Source organism: Nematolebias whitei, chromosome 15 (assembly GCF_014905685.2).
Source record: "Nematolebias whitei isolate Nwh7 chromosome 15, NemWhi1, whole genome shotgun sequence".
NCBI classification, from domain to species: Eukaryota; Metazoa; Chordata; class Actinopteri; order Cyprinodontiformes; family Rivulidae; genus Nematolebias; species Nematolebias whitei.
The window spans coordinates 30,124,245-30,141,440 of record NC_056512.1 but is presented as its reverse complement, the minus strand read 5'-3'; the positions used below and the strand labels follow the sequence as shown (position 1 = coordinate 30,141,440).

General features: G+C 45.2%; 1 protein-coding gene across 1 annotated transcript; it reads left to right on the top strand.

The window, feature by feature from the left end:
- Window positions 1-1,945: 1,945 nt before the first annotated feature.
- On the top strand, window positions 1,946-16,377 carry cbx4 (chromobox homolog 4 (Pc class homolog, Drosophila)). Its single transcript, XM_037688536.1, has 10 exons — window positions 1,946-2,447; window positions 2,528-2,571; window positions 3,121-3,186; window positions 5,051-5,117; window positions 6,171-7,552; window positions 13,403-13,499; window positions 13,573-13,616; window positions 13,884-13,949; window positions 15,477-15,543; window positions 15,633-16,377. The coding sequence occupies exons 1-10, from the start codon at window positions 2,379-2,381 to the stop codon at window positions 16,311-16,313; spliced, it is 2,583 nt and encodes an 860-aa protein (XP_037544464.1). The 5' UTR covers window positions 1,946-2,378; the 3' UTR covers window positions 16,314-16,377.
- Window positions 16,378-17,196: the final 819 nt, after the last annotated feature.

The following is a 17,196-nucleotide window of genomic DNA, read 5'->3' as shown; positions in this document are numbered from 1 at the left end:
AGGGAGGAGGAGAAAAGAAGAAGGATTGATGAAATCAATTGTTGCTGTAAAAAAAAAAAAAAAAAACACTGTAAGGCCTGACCTGACCTTCTCAAACCAACACACCCTCTGAAACTCCTTTAAAATGTTTTAACAAAAAATGCCTTTATTTTTATATTTAGCCACTCTAAGTTGCTAAATGTAGCTAAAAAGCACTAAACAGCTAAAATGACGCTGCAGATTATCAAGAGTCAAGAGTTTAAAAAAATAAAGAAGCGAACTCTGACTTTGCCATCATGTTTTAGGTAACAGCTGAAATAAGACGAGACAAACTGGAGAACTTTCTGCTCCTTTTAAATAGATACAAAAAATAAATAATCATTCTTTATTTAAAAAACGAGAAGTTTCTATTTTTAGGCTTTTTTCACGCGTCGGAACTCAATGAATAAAAATGGGAAGAGTCTGAAAATGTTCTCACAGGTCACCTCTTATTTCTAAATGTTTTTATTTGCCTGGCGGATTCTGCAGAGCTCATTTCAGCCGGAAGTTATCGAATGTTTTAGAGAAACCTGCGCATGCAGACTATTTTTTTAATACCTTAAAAAAGGCGCAGCTTGGAGCTGCTGCAGTTCTGGTCACCTGAGAGGTGCAGGTAGAAAACTAAAGTGAGGATTCAGGTTGTTTGTCCAGATCCCTCCTGCTGGACTTAATGAGATCCTAAAGATCCGCCGCGCTGTGAGCAGGTCGCAACCAGAATCTGGGAGTCAGAGGATTTCCCCAAACCATGATCCGGGTCTTGACGCAGACTTCAGGCGTCCTTCCCGTTCTGTACAAACAAGAAGGCGCATAATTTGTATTTTGGGTACCTGGAGAGTAAACAAAAGCTGACAGTGAAGAACTGCAGCTCCTGCGCATTTCCATTTGTTTGGACGACAAAAAGCTAAAACAAAAAAAAAGAGAGAATTATGAACTCAGTCAGATGTTGGTGTTTTATGAGGAGCTTAAACCTTCAAATGTATTTCTCTGTGTCTTTATGTCCTTCTTTTTAAGGCTGTTGCTAGGGGGAGCAGGGCGTGTGCGCTGCCTGGCCGCGGATGAAGGGAAACAAACGGAATCTGTGCGTAAATTAGAGCTTTTCATCGAACGCGTTTGGAGACAGTGCGCTCTGAGAGCCCCCCACCACCCGATTCTGGACTCAAAGTCGGGAATTAGCGTGCGCAAAGAGGCGCATTTGTGCGCTTTTTCTCCATGACCTTATATGGCAGGGCAGAGGCAGATCGTGCCTGCGTGCAATAGGCTGGCCGCTGCCGCGCTGCTGACAGCCTGCTGTTTAACCCTTGTCATGCTGAATTATTTTTGGAGCAAAGCAGCAAAACGTCGGCTTTTCGGCTCGTTTGATTCGGATTTCTCACCACAACCAAACCATCCTGACGGTTTGGTCCCGGCGGCTGTTTTTACGCACAGTGAGAAGGGAGGTTTGCGCACGACGCGTTTTTTTTTTAATGTTTTTGGGCGCTCATGTTTCCAATAAACTCTCCATAAATCTGTTTGTCTTCACGTGGCCTGACATTTACAGCGCAGATAACGAGCTCAGTGCTGATGTGGTGTAAGCTGCTGCTCTAATGGGGTTAGAGACAGATTGTGAGCGCAGATCTGGGCGTTGGGGGGAAAAGTTGCCACAGGTGAGCTGGAGGCACAAAGGACATGGCACCAAGTTCACCATCAGACTGCGCCTGACCTATAAAAGCAGAGGGATCTGCTGCCCTACAAAGGTCTAAAACATGGAGAATCTTTAGAGGTCACTTCCAAGGATCCTTGTACAAAACTCTGCGTAAAACGTGTTTATTTGATTTGTCTGCTGGTGAGACGTGACTGAAGAGTTCTGTATTTTACAGATGATCATTTCTCTTCTAGTTGGGCACATTGTTTGATCCAGGAGTCAGATGTTGCACCAGCTGCAGGACAAACGCTTTCCTGACATAAACAGTGATGTGTTCAAATTTCTTGCAATCTAAAAAAAACAAACAAAAACAACAACAACTGATTAAGACCCCCCAACCCCTCCACCAGCGGAGCTCGCTTTGGATAGGACCTTTCTGCAAGGTCTTCACCTCCTACTCCCCCCCCCTCTCTTTCCTGACGTCACGCACCGAGCAGAAGCACCAGAAGAAGAAGGAAAAAAAACTAGAGCTGCTGTGAATCTCCCTCTGCCAGGACCGAGGAGGAGGGTGCAGAGAGACGGAGAGGGTGGAGGGAATACACGGTCGGATTTGGATACAACTGCGCGCACCGAGCAGAGCGAGAGAGAGAGAGAGAGAGAGGGCACATCAGTGGTGCGTGACCAGCGTTTCACCCCCTCCTCCTCCTCTTCCTCACCCTGCGATCGGACGGAGCCGAGCATGGAGCTCCCTGCCGCCGGAGAGCACGTCTTTGCGGTGGAGGGCATCGAGAAGAAGCGCATTCGGAAGGTAGGAGCGCGGCGCGTGCATGCTGGAAGACGCGAGCTTCGTTTGTTTTCTTCCTCATCCTCCTCTCTCCACCTTCACAGGGCAAGATTGAGTACCTGGTGAAGTGGCGCGGCTGGTCCCCCAAGTAAGCTTCTTTACATGTCATTCTGGGAGGGGGTTGCACGGAAAAGGACGCGCGGATCTGCGGCTGTTTGTAGCATGGGAGAGCGCGCTGTGTGTTTCTGTGGACGCCTTCACTAATTTATGCGGGGGTGGGGTGGATGGGGGGGTTAGTAGGCACAGCCATGTAATCCCGTTTTAATTATTTCTGCTCTGCCAGCGCGTTTACGAGGCAGCGCTGCTAAAATGGCCGACTCCATGTCGGTGCCGTTTGGATACGCGCACTTTTTTCTTTTTTTTTTTTTACTGCTCGCAGTTGGATCATCTCCACTGCTGAGAGACGCGCGCGTGCACGCGAGCGAGAAACTGTTGTTTGTTTCAGTGCCGCGCGTGCAGTGAAATAAGAGAGGAGCTCTTTTGTGTCGGAGGATTTCATGGTTCGCAGGCGCCGCTTCACCTGTCCGTTCTGCGCGCGCGGCGCCACGGGAAGATGTGGGAATGTGCGTTTGAAACGGGAAGTCTGCACGTGACAGCTCTCTGACAGTTTGTTTTTCTCCCCCCCCCTCCCCCGCAGATACAACACATGGGAGCCAGAGGAAAACATCCTGGACCCGCGCCTCCTCGTAGCCTTCCAGCACAGGTGAGAGCGGACTTCGCACCAGGCCCGCGCAGCCTCCAGCTCCAACCATGACCATATAAGGGCATGGGAGGAGGGGCGCTCCAGTACCTCTGTGACCCAGCAGCCCCCCTCCTCCCCGCTGTCTCTCCTCAGCCTTGCAGGAGACAAACAGAACATGGGAGTCAGATCAGATCCAACCTGAGAAAGAAATGTTTCATTTGAGAGGATTTAACTTCACCAGAGCGACATCTCACCCCTCAGAGGATAACTCCTTTTTTTAACCAGTTACTGGTTTGGAGAGAAGTCGACTGGTAATCCATTTTAATCTGCTGATGAACAATGGCTTTTTTTTTTAATTAATGGTTTTTATTTAATAATTATGACCATAGATGCCCAACTTAAACAAATGCATCTTTGCCAACCCTTAAGAGAACTTGAACATTAAATATAACAGAGAAGAGCATCGTTGCTTATTGTGAGCTGCTCCATCTTCATTTACTTGGTAATAGAATGCATATGATCAATTGTCATGTTTTTCTAAAAGAATATAAATAAAAGTGACCAATATTGACCTATCAAAGTCAGCAGATCCATTAACTGGTACCTGCAAGGCTGAGGCAGGTGGGGATGTAGAAGATGAGTTACTGAAGACAAGTTGTTGTGGATTAGCTTTAACCCCTCCAACAGTCTGAGCTGCACAGTTTTTGTTCTACTTCACATATGTGGACACAAGACCTCAACTGAGCTGAAAGTATTTCACCCTGGATGCCTGCGTTTGACTCGTCGAGGGTTTCGAGTTTACCACAAGCGCTGGACAACAACCAGAGCTGCTCATGTGTGAACGTCAGCGGCTGAGATGTTAATGAATTCCAATACGGCTGTCATCTCGTCTCGTTTGGACCCACGAGGCCCGAGTGAGAGCTCCTCTCTCTGTAGGCCGCAGTGTGCTCGCGGGACCGAGCGAAGACATGATGGCTGGGGAAAGGAATTTGCTTTTCTGAAAAGGCTAATTGACACACAGCGCTCCTCAGCGTTTCCAGTGTACAGCTCTCATATTCCCCCCGCCTGCCTGTGTGTGTGTGTGCGCTGATGGTCATGGAGAGCTGCCTCGCCGCTCTGTGTGTGGATTCCTCTCTGCTCCCTGTGGATGGGGGGAGGGGACTGGACGAGGGGAGTCTGTAATTGCCAAATCTTGTGTGAATGAGGGTCACCCTGTTCGACGCCGGTTTAAAATTGCACGCATCACACCGAGGCAGACTGTTTATTGTGGCAATTTTCTGGCAGCTCTGATCGTTTTGAACATCTGTAACGAGAGGCCAACACGAGGGGGGTGTTTTTCCCCGAGCCCGCCTGGTGGAAGCATATTTACAGCTGGCCTTCACCCACCTCTGGTTATTTATGAGCCGGTGCTGAGTCAAGGCTTATATCAGGGGCCAGTTCTTCACAAATAGCACAGTCCTCCATCAGTCTGGCTACAATAACACTCTAAATGTCCACTTCCAAACAAACACAAGACCTGTGCACACGTACTTTAGGAATATTTCATTTGTACCTCCTGATTCTAATTAAAGATTGAGGAAGGATGTGCTTCAGGAGGCTGGATGTTTCAAAGGCGAGGGCAGATTTTCCCTGCTCTAGCCCTAATTGAATTTCTCCGGGATAATGAGAATATGGAATGGGTCGATTACCATGGAGAGCTATGCAAATAAGGCCCACAATGCTTTGCAGCGGCCCACATGTGGGCATTCATTAGTCCTCTGAATCCCTGTTCCACTTTCGACCTTGAATAGAAGTGAATACTAACAAACGTGTAATATCTTAAGCAATAATAAATATAGATTTTAAGGTGCCTGTGATGCAAAATAACCATGTTTTCTTTTCACAGAGAGAGGCAGGAGCAGATGATGGGATACCGAAAAAGAGGACCGAAACCCAAACATCTTTTGCTTCAGGTATTTATCGATGGTTTATCACCACATTGTGGAAACATCCTGAATCACTGAAACACGTCTTGAGTTTCACCTTCCAGTCATTTCTGTCACACCTGCTGCTGCCATTGTGGCCATGTCTATTAGCAGATTCCTTAAAGAGACAAAAAAAAAAAAAAGCCACAGCTGGTTTTACCTCCGCAGTCAACCTGAAAGCGTGAGGTTCAAAAGTGCAACGCCTGAATGCACTCGGTTCATCTGTCGGATCATTATTTTCTGCAGGGGAAACGGGCTCAGGTGCAAAACATGGCTTGTTTCTTCTCAGTGCATTTTCATTGCAGCTTTGAAAGTGTAGTTTTTACATCTTTGGAGTTCGTTCCGATCGTCGTGCTGTACGCGGCAGAGTCGCACGTGGCCGCAAATCAGGACTAAAGCGTGACATGTCTTGTGGCACCTCGGTGACCCGAGGTCGCAGCGTCTTGAGCGTTCCGCTGCAGCGCCTCTCTGACGGCTGCAGGGTCAGTCTGTACACAAGGAGTGGGGAGGAGGAAGGAGGTGTGGTGGGAGGGAGGCTTTAAACCTGATAGATTTAGTTAAGAGTCGAGCATTCTGGAGACTAATGGGGCTGCAGATGTCTGAGACCATCACTTCTGTTTATACCATCGCAGCATCTTTTAGCTTGAATGTCATAACTTTAAATCTACACTTTCAACGTCCCTTTGGCCCCAAATTCAAAGTCAAAATGCAGAGGGGGGTAAAATAGTCTGCTACAAAATGGGAAACCCCTTCAAGAAGTAGAAACAGCATCAGTTGATGCAGATTTCCTTTAACATAAACAGATGAAATGTCTGTTTGCTGAAGGTCCGGTAGCTTTGTCTCTTTTCCGCTTACAGAACAAAAAATCAACAATGATACCAAAAGTAATACACCTTAAGACAATAAAGTATAAAATACTTTTCCCCCCCAAAAAATAAAACTTTATCCTTAGCTTTGGTCACAGTGTTTGATAGTTTTCCAGATGTGTTTGACAAATGTATGTCAATAATAATAAAACGCCATGTTTTTCTTTTCTTTAAGGTGCCCTCATTTGCCCGAAGGTCAAGCATTCCAGCAGGTTTTGAGGAAACATCTCAGGACGCAGAGGCTACTCTTAAACCTGATCCCATCCAGGTCCAGCGGCCCCAGCCTCAGCAGTACCAGCTGAACAGCAGGAAGCACCATCAGTACCAGCCCAGCAGCCAGGAAGTGCCAGCTGACCAGCTAGCCAACAGCAGAAAGAAGTTCATCTATCAGCTGAACAGCAAGAAGCACCACCACTATGAGCCTGACCCACATATGTACGACACACAGGCTTCTAGGCTCAAGGAGGTGGTCAAAGTTCAGGAACCAGCCAGTAAACCCACTAATCCTGGGTGGAACCTGCCTCTGGCCCTGCAGCAGAAATGGATTCGTGACAAAGACACTGGCTGCTTGAGCAAAGTCAAAGAGCTGGCTGTGGAAGTGAGGAAGCCAGAGGCGCAGAGCGAGCATGGCCTTAAACCCAACACTAAAGACGCTATGCTACAAAGTGCCATCAGCAGCAAAATGAAGATAATCAAGAATAAGAACAAGAATGGACGTATCGTTATCGTCATGAGCAAATACATGGACAGCAGCAAAGTCCACGGTGCAAAGGACAAACACAGAGAGACGTCAAAAGAAGAGAAGCCGCAAACCGTTAAACCGTTCGAGGACAATTCAACAGTCAGGACCAAAACGCTCGAACACCCGGAGAACGGTATTCCTAAAGAGATCTGCGATGGCAGGCCGCTCTCTGTGGCTGAGCATCCCATGAAGTGCTCCTCGAAGGACAGACACTTTTCCAAGCCGTCGCCGAGCACGGCCGAGGAGTACAACACCGAAGTGGCTCGGGGTCAAGCGGATTTACCGGAGGATTTGCCTCTGCAGCTGACCGCCACCTCTCCCCCGACATCTTGGACCGCTGACACCAACATCCCGACACCTACAGCCGTCGACCAGATTAGGATCCCCTCTTTCCCCGGGGACCGGAAGCGGAAGCTCTCGGATCCGGTCGAGGACAGGAACTTTGGCAAAGTCTTCTTGACGTCAAGGAGCTTGAGCGTGCCGTGCAGCGCGGTGGCACCGCCTCAGGACAAACCCATGGACCTACACTGCAGCGGCCCACGCCTCTGCAGCACCGTTACGCATGAGGCGGAGGGGAGCCAAGAGGAGCCGATGGACCTCAGCTGTCCCAGAAACAGGAAGCAGGCTGAAACAGAAGCACCGCCGAAGCCTGAGCCTGCGGTCGAAGACACGCCGCCAGAGAACGAGGACGCTCTGAAATCCACGGGAAAAGCTAAAGAGCCACCGGCCAAAAAAATCTCCCCTTTTATGGGAAACATCATCATCACCGACATCACGACGAACAGTCTAACCGTCACCTTCAAGGAGTACGTTCCTTTCTAAGACACCAGCAGCCGGACGAGCTTGTTTATATATGTGCATATGTAAAAGAGAAAGAAAGCAAACACAAAAAAAAAACGTCAAATAAAATTGTATATGTTGAAATTTATAATTTATAACTGACATTTCAAATGTTTCCTACATTGTTTTATACTCTGTGACGTCGTCGCCAAGACGCTGGCCTCGACTGTTTGAGATTAGGTGGAGATGCATCCACATTAAAAAAAAGAAACAAAATCCATTTATTTCTCATATGGAGCTTAAAACAATAACGTTGTTGTTTTTTTTATATACATTTACCAAACTTATAACCTGAAGGTTTATAGATGTTTTGTATCAATATGCTCTTATTTTGGTCCTGATGGTAGAGAAACTTGGCCGAGACGGAGTTTAAAGCGTTTGAGTTGAATGTTTGCTTGTGTGGCGGAGCCGCTCGTGTCGTATTCACAGATTATTCCTTTATTTTTCACTATCATTAGAACTAGGGATGCACGATATTGGATTTTTGGACGATATCTGATATGCCGATATGTTAAAACTTATTTGGCCGATAACCGATACCATTATTTTTCCCTAAACCTACTTACAGAGACTGCATGTTATTCTGCTTGGTCTTTGTCAGTTAGGCCTGCTACCAGTGCAGATGCCAAAAAGGGGGCTGAAAATGATGTAACACTTCAACTTGGATTATGCTTAATGTCAAATTTATTCTTAACGTTTACTCTCTAACACAACGACAACACCCGAACAGTGCAAATTTGTGAATTTTCACAAATCGAAACTCAACAGCACGCGTGACGTCATCACGTTGTGCTGGCTCTGCTGTCATACAAAAACAGCGCCTTTTATATCTTTGAGTCATTTTGATGGAATGGCCGATATTTAACTTTATCGCTAATATCAGACGATACCGATACCATGCCGATAATATCGTGCATCCCTAATTAGAACAGTCTGGCATCCTGACGGCGGATAGTTTTTGGTTTAAAGACATTTATCTTAGCGATGACTTGCAAATTTAACAAGCAGCTGAACAGTCTCTCTCTGCTTCTTCATCGTCAGCTGCATTTTTTTTTCCCATTACGGAGTAAAATAAGAGTCACGATCTCACCGTTCAGTCCCTTTAAGAAGAAAAGTCATTTATCACATGTCTGTTCCGGTTCAGATGCTCTGCTGGACTGAAGTTATTGTTTACCTCGCTCAGTGCAGGGTCTCATCTCATTTAGCTGCTGGAGCTGACAAGATAATCTATTATTAACCGATACCAGGGTCGTTAAAAAGGTGTGTTATAGAGATTAAATGTGACTTTAAATCCTGTTACAGGCAAACCAATGAGTCTAAGCTGTTTTAATCATGCTGCTGAAACTTCAAAGCTGTTGGCTCTAAGCTGCTGAGTTCCCTTCCTGCACACTGAATGCAAACCCAGTCAGAATGCTATAAAAGAAGAGTTTGGATGTTTTGTTGAAAAGCAGAAGCTGCTTCCTGCGTTTCGTTCTGTCGGTTGCTTCCTTTTTGTTTCGCTTCTTTCGTGCCAGCGTGGAAATGATTGTTCGAGAGTGTATCAGCCAGCTTGATGTTTGCTCAGCTTCTTGGACGTTTCACAATAAAGATTTGACCTCTGACATGTTGGTGCGCCGCTGTTTGAATGAGGGGAGCTGTTCGTTCTGCGGGGAGAGGGGGGTTAACGTTTCATAATCGAACAAGATAATCCGTCTTTGCTCAGAAGGGAACATGAAACACTTGTTTTTTTTTTTTTTTTACGAGGCTCACATGAGAAAATGGATCGTGTTGCATAATTCCAAACAATCCTGCACAAAGAGCTCTGTGTGTTGCGTAACAGCCACCGGTCACTCGTGTTATTAAAAACCTTTATGTTTTTTCCACTTTGCCGTGACCCCGAGCAGGAATGTAAACGCAGGAGAGGCAGTTATGTAATTCTTTGACTCCGTCGTGGAGGAAGCCTCTCTGGGAGGTAAATAATCGCCCACTGTGGACTGTGAGCTTGTTTTCCAGCTCAGTGCCGCAGAGGAAGGTGTCAGGGTGACATTTAATTACATCGTAGCTGCTAGATGTTCACGTCGTTTTCCAGAACATTGGCCAAGCTGCTCTAAAAGAGGCTGAGTGTGTCACAGTGACACAGCAGTTCTCCCAAACTCCTTTTTGTTAAAACAGCAGAGCTACAGCAAGAAACACAGGAAAGGTGCAGATTTATAGGAAGAACGTTAAATGACCTTTATTTCACTCGGCCCAGCGTTGCAGGGCCCCTCCCTGCCTTTGATAATCAAAGGTCACTGAAGACAGAAATAGATTTTTTCTTGTTTTTGTTTTTTTGGAGAGCTGAGGCTGCCGGGCGGAGCGGTGAACGCTTTGTGCGGACAGAAAGGCCCAGGAATGTGTGCGAGGTGTGTTTCTGACTGATTTATATCAAAGCATGTTGACTCAGAAAAGACAGCTTTGGAAACAGATAAGTGTCATTTTTTAAGTTAATTAAGTTCTGAATCTTTTAAACTGTATGATGATTCTGACATTAGTGGTTATGAACAGGTTTATTTGGAGTGTCAAACAAACTGAAACACGTTCGGCCTTCACTTTTCTCCTATTTTTATCCATAATAAACTTGTATCTTATTCATTAATGCTCATTACTCCCAGTTTTATAAGTCAAGCGACTTAAAAGTGCACGTTTCTCTCCGACTTCTGGGTTCAGTTCACTTAAAGGTTTTGTGGGGGGGGGGGGGGCTGTTAGGGGACGCCTGCAGGTTTTGGGGCTTTTCTGGTTAACCAGGAACTTTGTTTTTAATGCTCGCTTAGAATGAGCACCCTGTTCTTGTGTTTGTTGTTCACATAGTGAAATATTTGAGGAGTGCCCCCAGGGGTCTTGGGCCCCCAGGGGTCTTGGGCCCCCAGGCATTTGCAGATTAGAAGCTACTCAAGATTCAAACTTTCAGTTCAAACTTGACTTATGTCACTGTTTTCCTCCTGCGAGTTCAAGTCAATAATTTCATCAATGTCATTCACATCACATGAGGTGGAACAAAATGATGTACTGGTTCCCAGTTATAGCAAAAATATAGAATGCAAAAATAAACAGTATAAGTATTCTGTTCTTCATGACTTTAAAATAAAAAAAAATCCAGAAAGCTCAGATTCATTTCATGCAGTGTATTAATTTATTAACTCCTTCCAGCTACATAATAATAAAACGAGATGAATCCAGCTCCTGGACCACGTGGACCCAGAGCTTCAGCGCGCACGTGGAGGTAAACGTCTCCAGCAGCTTTATGAGTCAGGAGGAAAGTGAAACATCTCTGAGCAGCAGGGGAACATATTTATAGACCAAGTGTGATGTTTCACATACCCCCCCCCCCCCCCCCTCCCAGCAGCCTGCACAGAGCAAGCTGCAGGCCCAGCAGAACAAAACCTCCTGGAGGAACTTTCCTCTTTTATGTCTGTGCGTGTTGGCGTCCATCAGGCCGCGGATGATCCCACCTGCAGCTGAGAGCGACACACTCTATTTTATTTTATTTTATTGTAATTTATTCTTCTTGTTTTGCAGCAGAACGTGTCGCGTGCTGTAAAGTTGCGCAGCAGTTGCCCAGAGCCAACAATGTCCTCACAGCAGAGCTGCTGTTTGGCTCCTCCATCGACGCGCAGAGCAGTGTGTGTGTGTGTGCGCGCGCGCGCGTGTGTGTCCGCTGCACGAGCCGTGCGCTGCCACCGACAGGAAATGTCGGTCTGGCTGCGCGCGGATCAAAATGGTGGTTCATGTCCCGGCGCTGCGTCTTTTGTCCGCGCGCCTCTTTGTCTGCTCTGCTGCGGGGGACACGCGGGGACAGAGCCGAGGAGGACATGTCCCCATCACAGGCAGGATGGAGGGATTAAGAGAAAACAGAGGCAGGGAGAGAAAGAAAGAGAGAGGAGTGCATGCGCACCCAGCAGGCTACGCCCCGGTTTGAATGATATCAGCAGTAATTTTATATTCTAAAGCAGATCCTGCTGAGCAGAGCGCGCGCACAGAGGACGTTTAAGGTGGTTCTGATCCAATCATTACACATTTATACCATTCCTTTAAAATCCACTCTGAGATCAGGGTGAAAACTCAACACAACCTGTCATGAGGTCTAAATAAAATCTAAACAGACTGAGGTGCATCACCTGAGCAGAACCATCTGCAGGTTCTGGGTTCTGGCGGGTCATCTGCAGAACCTCCTGCAGGCCTGAACTGGATGAAGCTTCATGCATCTGTGTTGTCTTCTTGAATCTTTCCGTTCAGTTTATTTATGTACTAAAACATGCACGTGCATAAACAAGACAATTAATAAAGTTATTAATGTAATTATGGTTTTGAAGCTTCACTTCGTCGCAGTCTCTCATCCTGAATGGAAAATGGAAAGAAGAGCGCGTGACAGTCGGGAGGAAACTCACATTTATTGTTTGGCTCAGTGCAACAAGATGCAGAACAATCAGAAGTTTTATTGTTTTTATGTTTTTTAATTTTATTAAGTCAGGGATTATTAGTGAGTTGTGCAAAGTTGCGAGAAAAATAATAAAAAATAAAAACAAAAAAATTAAACGGTTTCTTTTTGTACATAAAATATATTTTTCTATTTCATTTAAACAAGAACAACACAAATAGATCTCATAATAAAATATTAATAATTATTATTATTATTATAAAAAATAAAACGTGTTTTTAACCATTCATTTTTAACTGCAAAATGTTAATGATCAAACAGCTGCTTCAAATAATTAGCAGTAAATTTGAGAAGATCGAACTGGTTCAAAAATATATATAAGAACATTTTTAAATAAAACTTTAATTTATAAACAAATATCCACAAGTGCTTTTTTTTTTTTTTTTTTTTTACATTTCATCTAAAAACGAACAATTTTTTAAATTATTATTTTATTTTTTCTGTAAGTTTCACAGAAATCCAGAGAAGATTCAGCAGGTCGGGCTTCCAATTAAGAACAAAACATAATTATTAATAATAATCTTTCTGTCGGCCGGCAGTCTGAATAAACTCTAAAATATATATTTTTCTCTACAACCTAAAATCTAAATGTGGAGCTGCACAAAAACGGTTTGACATGAATTATTATTTCATAAAGTCGCTTTTTCTTGTTGATCATGTAACTTTTATTAATATATAAACCTATAATAATCTAATCCAATCTCACATTTCACTGCTAAATATTACAGATAAAAAGAGGAAAAATCTCTAAAATCCGACGAACTTCAAACACATCATTTCCTCTAAAAACGCACCTCCATATTTATATTCTCCTCTTTAATCTCTTAAATATGACAGCTGCATTTATTATGTTCACGTTACGAAGACAAACAACATTTAAACTAATAACGCTGTGAGGCTCAGAATCCAGTAAAATAAATAAATAAAAGTGTTTGCGGCGCGCGCTTTAATAAATATAAGTGACGCAGCTCAGATTAATGGGACATAAAACCGGATATTTATTTATGAATTTGTTTATTAATAAACAGTCTCTTCGTTTATTTTTGACAAGCATTCCTGCTCCGCTTTGGGGGCCCCGCTCCGGGGGGGCCTCCTCTTGCTCGGCTGCGCCAAGCGGACATTCCTGTACAGCAGCGCGCGAGGGCCCGCCCCCTCCCTCTCCCCCTCCCTCCCCCTCGCAGACCCGGAGCACGTAGCAACAACGTGAGCCAATGCGCTCCTCTGGCGGCGGCGCCTGGCAACAGACAGCGACGTGATGACGTCGGCGCCACTGTGCGTCTTATTATGGGATGTGCGGAATTAAAACAAGTCGGGGAGGAGGAGGAGTGTGGGGCTAAAAAAAAAAAAAATATCCTTGAAAATAATCGAGAAGCAGGAGGCAGAGAGCAGCGCGGAGGAGCATGGAGCTGTCTGCGGTCGGAGAGAGCGTGTTCGCGGCGGAGTCCATCATCAAACGGAGGATCCGACGGGTACGCTTCCTCCTGCGTGTGCGTGTGTGAGTGCGGGCGGTTGCGCTGTAACCTGAACGTGTTGTTTTCGCAGGGACGCTGGGAATATCTGGTGAAATGGAAAGGCTGGTCTCAGAAGTGAGTGTCTTTTGGGGGGGGGGGGGCACAGCGCTCCATCCTGGCCACCGGCTCCAACTGCACCATCACTGCCCGTGCATGCTGTGTTTGTCTGCACTTTCACGCGCTCTGCGTGTCCTGCTCACGTGCCTCGGCTTGTCCCCCCCCCCCCCCCCCGCACGTCTCTGCGCGCTGCCCCTTCGTCTTCTGATGATGATGATGATCAAAGTGCGAGTGTGCGCGCGCGTTTGGTGCTCACCACGTCTCGTTGTGTGTGTTGTGACGCAGGTACAGCACCTGGGAGCCGGAGGAGAACATCCTGGACGCGCGCCTCTTCGCTGCCTTCGAGGAGAGGTGAGGGCGCGCGCACAATCTCTGCAGGAAGAAGTGGCTAAAATGTCAGCTTCAGTAGATTAATGAGAATCTCTTTTCACCCCAAAACCTTTAGAGGAGGAATAAAGTGCTTCTGCTTGAAGTTTGTGTTTAATTTAAGGATTAACATGTTAAATGGAGTTATTTATGGACAGTAAGATAAGTAGAAATTGCATTTACTGCAAACATGCAGCGTGAATGCTTATTGCAGAAAAACTTGCTGTGAAGCAGCTGAAATTAGCTTAAAAAACATGCAGAATTGTAGCTGAAATGGAAGAACAAATTAGCAGAAGGCAGAAAGAACAGTTTGCCCAGTTAGGCTTAAAGAAGCAGACATGAGCACTAAAAGTGGAAATTATGTGAAAAAAGGCAGAAATTTGCAAAACAAACAAACAAATCTGTATAAAAGTAGCAGAAAGACGCTTCAGTAACCAGATGGAAGTGGAGAGAGCACATTTTTGTTGAATTAGGTTGAAAATAATTGAAAGGAGTGCAAAAAAACTGGAATTGGCTGTAAAAGCTAAAATTAGCACAAAACAGCTAAAAAGTAGCTGAAATAACAAACTAACAGCTGAAAGGAGCATAACAAGCTGTATAGCGTAAAGAAGTTAACTAGGTGGAAAGTAGCAAAAATTAGCACAAAAAACTTGAATTTATCTGAAAACAACTAAAATTAGTTAATAAATGATATAAAGGTAGCTGAAAAGGTAGAACTAGCTTAATTTAGCAGAAGAAAGCAGAAAGAACATGTTTGCCCAATTAGGCTTAAAGAAGCAGAGAACAGAAAAAAAAAGTGGAAATTATCTGAAAAAAGTTGAAATTAGCAACAAACAAACAAAACAGCTGAAATGTAGACAAAACAGCAGAAAGCTTAAATTACCAGATGGAAGTGGAGAGAGCACATTTTTGCTGGATTAGGCTGAAAAAAGTAGAAATGAGTGCAAAATGTCTGGAATTAGCTGAAAAAGCTAAAATTAGCATAAAACCAGCTAAATGATAGCTGAAATAGCTGGAACTTGCATAAATAAACTGAAAGGAGCAGAACAAGCTGAAATTAGCAGAAAAAAGTTAGAAGAAGCACAAAAACGTTGTAGTTAGCAGAAAGAATCTGAAAGGAGCACAAAACAGCTGAAAAAAAAACCCAATTACATTTGCACAAGGAAGCTGAAAGTAGCTGAAGCAGAACAAAATGTGAATGGAGCCGTAAAAGTTGTAAACACATCTAAAGATTTGAAGGATGTAAAATGAGCTCAATTCATTTTCTATGAGGAAAAAAGTGGCAGAAAAAGCTAAATACTTCAAAAAGCTAAAGTTGCACCAGTACCAAAAGTGACAGCACCCTTCTCCTAACGAGCTGAATGTTTTGATACATGACTTGTTGTAATAGCACGAAAACTGTGGAACGAGAAAGATGCTGAAAAACGTGTGGAACAGTGGGTCACAGCGTGAACGCTTCATGAACATTCAGTCACGACGAGCTAAAACGATTTAGTTTGTGCTTGTTGGCAGGGAGCGTGAGCGGGAGCTGTTCGGGCCCAAAAAGAGGGGTCCCAAACCCGAGACGTTCCTGCTCAAGGTGAATCCGTCTTACTGCTCTGGTGAAATGAGATCATTCTCCCGTCGAGGCCTTCACTTTAAAGACGCTTCCTTCTTTCGTTCCCTCAGGCTAAAGCCAAAGCCTCAGAAAGGACGTACGAGTTCAGGAGGGAGACCCCCCGGGGGTTCCAGGTGTCCTATCCCATCCCGGAGCCCGTCGCCACGCCGAGGGCCCGCGAAGGATTACGTGCCGTGGTTCCCACGATCTTCCCACCGAGCGCGGTCAACCGGGGTGAAAGTGTCCCCGTGCGCGCACCAGAGCCAGAGAGGAGGCCCAGACCCCCTCCGCCAGAAGCCCTCCCGGACCAGGAGTCCACGCGGCTCCCCAGAAAGCGAGGGCGCAAGCCCAAGTTCCATTACGAACCGCGGGAAGGGTCGGCGGAACGGCCCCTGCTCCATCACGGGGAGACGTCGGAACAGAGCCTCCTCCAGCTGACCAGGAGGTTCCAGGAGGAGACCACAATCACACCTAAACCCGGCGGGGAGCTGAGGCACGCGGGGGGGCTGCCCTGCTCCTTCAACAGTGTGCGTAAAAGTGAGGGGCGCAGGACTTATGGGTTGGTGTCAATCCACTCCCCCGGCCGGCTGAAGCACCCCGAGGAGCAACCTGAGGCCCCCCAGACCGAGTCCTGGACCCCCCCTTTTAGCAGCTTGGACTCTGTGACGGTGACCGACGTCACGATGAACCTCCAGACGGTCACCATCCGGGAGAGCAGCACGGACCAGGGCTTCTTCAGAGGGAAGAGATGAGCTGACTGCCAACAAACTGACAGAGTCTATTTTCCTTTAAAACATGTAAATACAAATATTTAATATCAATAAACCTAATAAATCCTCACTGTGCTCAAATTTATGACTTTTAATAATCAACTTTTCACATAAGCAACGGAACGGTTTGTATAATAAATTATTCTTTTATTGTGAAGTCAAAAAATATCTATTTTTTTATTAAAGTTGAAGGAAGCTTTTAGTTTCATTTGGAGAATTTTAAAACATTTATTCAAGTCAAACAAACTTTAAATGTTTGAGTGTTTTTTTGTTGTTTTCCATTCAGTCTGCTGGAAACTTTAGAGAGCTTCTATTTTGAATCAATTTGACAATAACTCAAGAGCTCAACACTATAAAAGTTTATGTCTTTGGATGTAAAATTATAAAGTTCTTGTGCTTAAAAAAGGCCTGATTTGAAGCTAAAATAATCCTCAATTTTATTATAGATTATTTATGCTGTAGCTGTTGGTTCTTATTAAACATTCAGGGTCTGATGACGTCATTCATCCCAGTTTATTTAGTTGAAAACATTTTTTTGCAACGTGAGGGGAATAAAATAGATTTGCTTAAAGCCACACAGTGAAAGAGTTAAACAACCTGTGTTTAATGACACCGTGGTTCAACGTCTTCACACAGATCGAGGGAAAGGGGAGGGGGGGGGGGGGGGGGGGTGGATGTCCATTAAAGCCTTGCATCACTTTGGTCCGTGAATGCAGCAGCGATGAGAGGCCGCTTCATTCAGGCACAAAGCCGCCCTTCATTTGTGACACATGACCCAAGATCCTTCTGCAGAACCTTCTCAGCTCTCAGATGCTCCATTAAACACTAAAATACCCTCAATTTTTTAAAAAGTTTTTTTTTTTTT